Source organism: Histoplasma capsulatum, genomic scaffold (genome assembly GCF_000149585.1).
Source record: "Histoplasma capsulatum NAm1 scaffold_81 genomic scaffold, whole genome shotgun sequence".
Lineage (NCBI taxonomy): Eukaryota > Fungi > Ascomycota > Eurotiomycetes > Onygenales > Ajellomycetaceae > Histoplasma > Histoplasma mississippiense.
In genome coordinates, this window is record NW_001813916.1 from 8,739 (window position 1) to 9,494 (window position 756).

Consider the following 756-nt stretch of genomic DNA (forward strand, 5'->3'; position numbering starts at 1 on the left):
TCTTTGAGACAAGCATATGACTACTGGCAGAATCAACCAGGTAGCTAACTTTCAGACCCGGCGGCCGCAGCCCCCGGGCCGGAACCCCCGCGGGGGACAGAAAGTAGCTAAGCAGAAGGGGTTCCTTCACCGAAACCCACCGTGGGCGACCATGCGGCGCACCGCGATGGACGTCCCAACGGCATTCGATTGCCCCCACTGAAATTCTCAAGAGGACGGTCCGCGGCAGATAGGGACTTCTCGACCCAGAAAGGGGGAGCCCCGTCTGCCGCATCGGTCCCTCCGATGGAGGATCTCGGCCCCGGACACGCTGACGCACAGCGGCTTCCGGACCCGGATTGCCCCCAGGAATCTGATCAGAAATGTTCGCCAGCGGCCAACAGTCGACAGACCCCAACCGGAACCGGAGTCGACAAGGGACTCCGGGGTTCCGACACCCGAGGCGATGCCGCGGATGCTCGAGCTCACCGGGGGTTGAAGGGCCCATCGGGTTCATCCCGATGGCATCCTTAACCGCGCATGGAAGGCTCTATCCGACATGGAAACGAGGGCAAGCGTGGGGCTTCGACACCGCCCGCTGGGGGAGTTTCGCGAGGTTCACGGTCGGGGGCCGACCCGGGCAACCAGTTCACGAAACAAAACCCCGTCTGCGGGGTTGAGGCCGCCTTGGTTTTTCCGTTCTACATTAAACCTTACCCGGATCAAGGGTGGGGATGCTAATTGTGGCGAATCCGGGTGCTCGCGGTTCTTAAAAAA

At 61.8% G+C, this 756-nt stretch overlaps 1 protein-coding gene across 1 annotated transcript; it reads left to right on the top strand.

Annotated features, from left to right (window-relative positions):
* Nucleotides 1-362: 362 nt before the first annotated feature.
* Nucleotides 363-659, top strand: HCAG_09171 (predicted protein; the record flags this gene model as incomplete). The annotated part of the gene is made up of 1 exon (XM_001535820.1): nt 363-659. One exon carries the CDS (start codon nt 363-365, stop codon nt 657-659), a length of 297 nt encoding a protein of 98 aa, XP_001535870.1.
* Between the last annotated feature and the right edge of the window lie 97 nt (nt 660-756).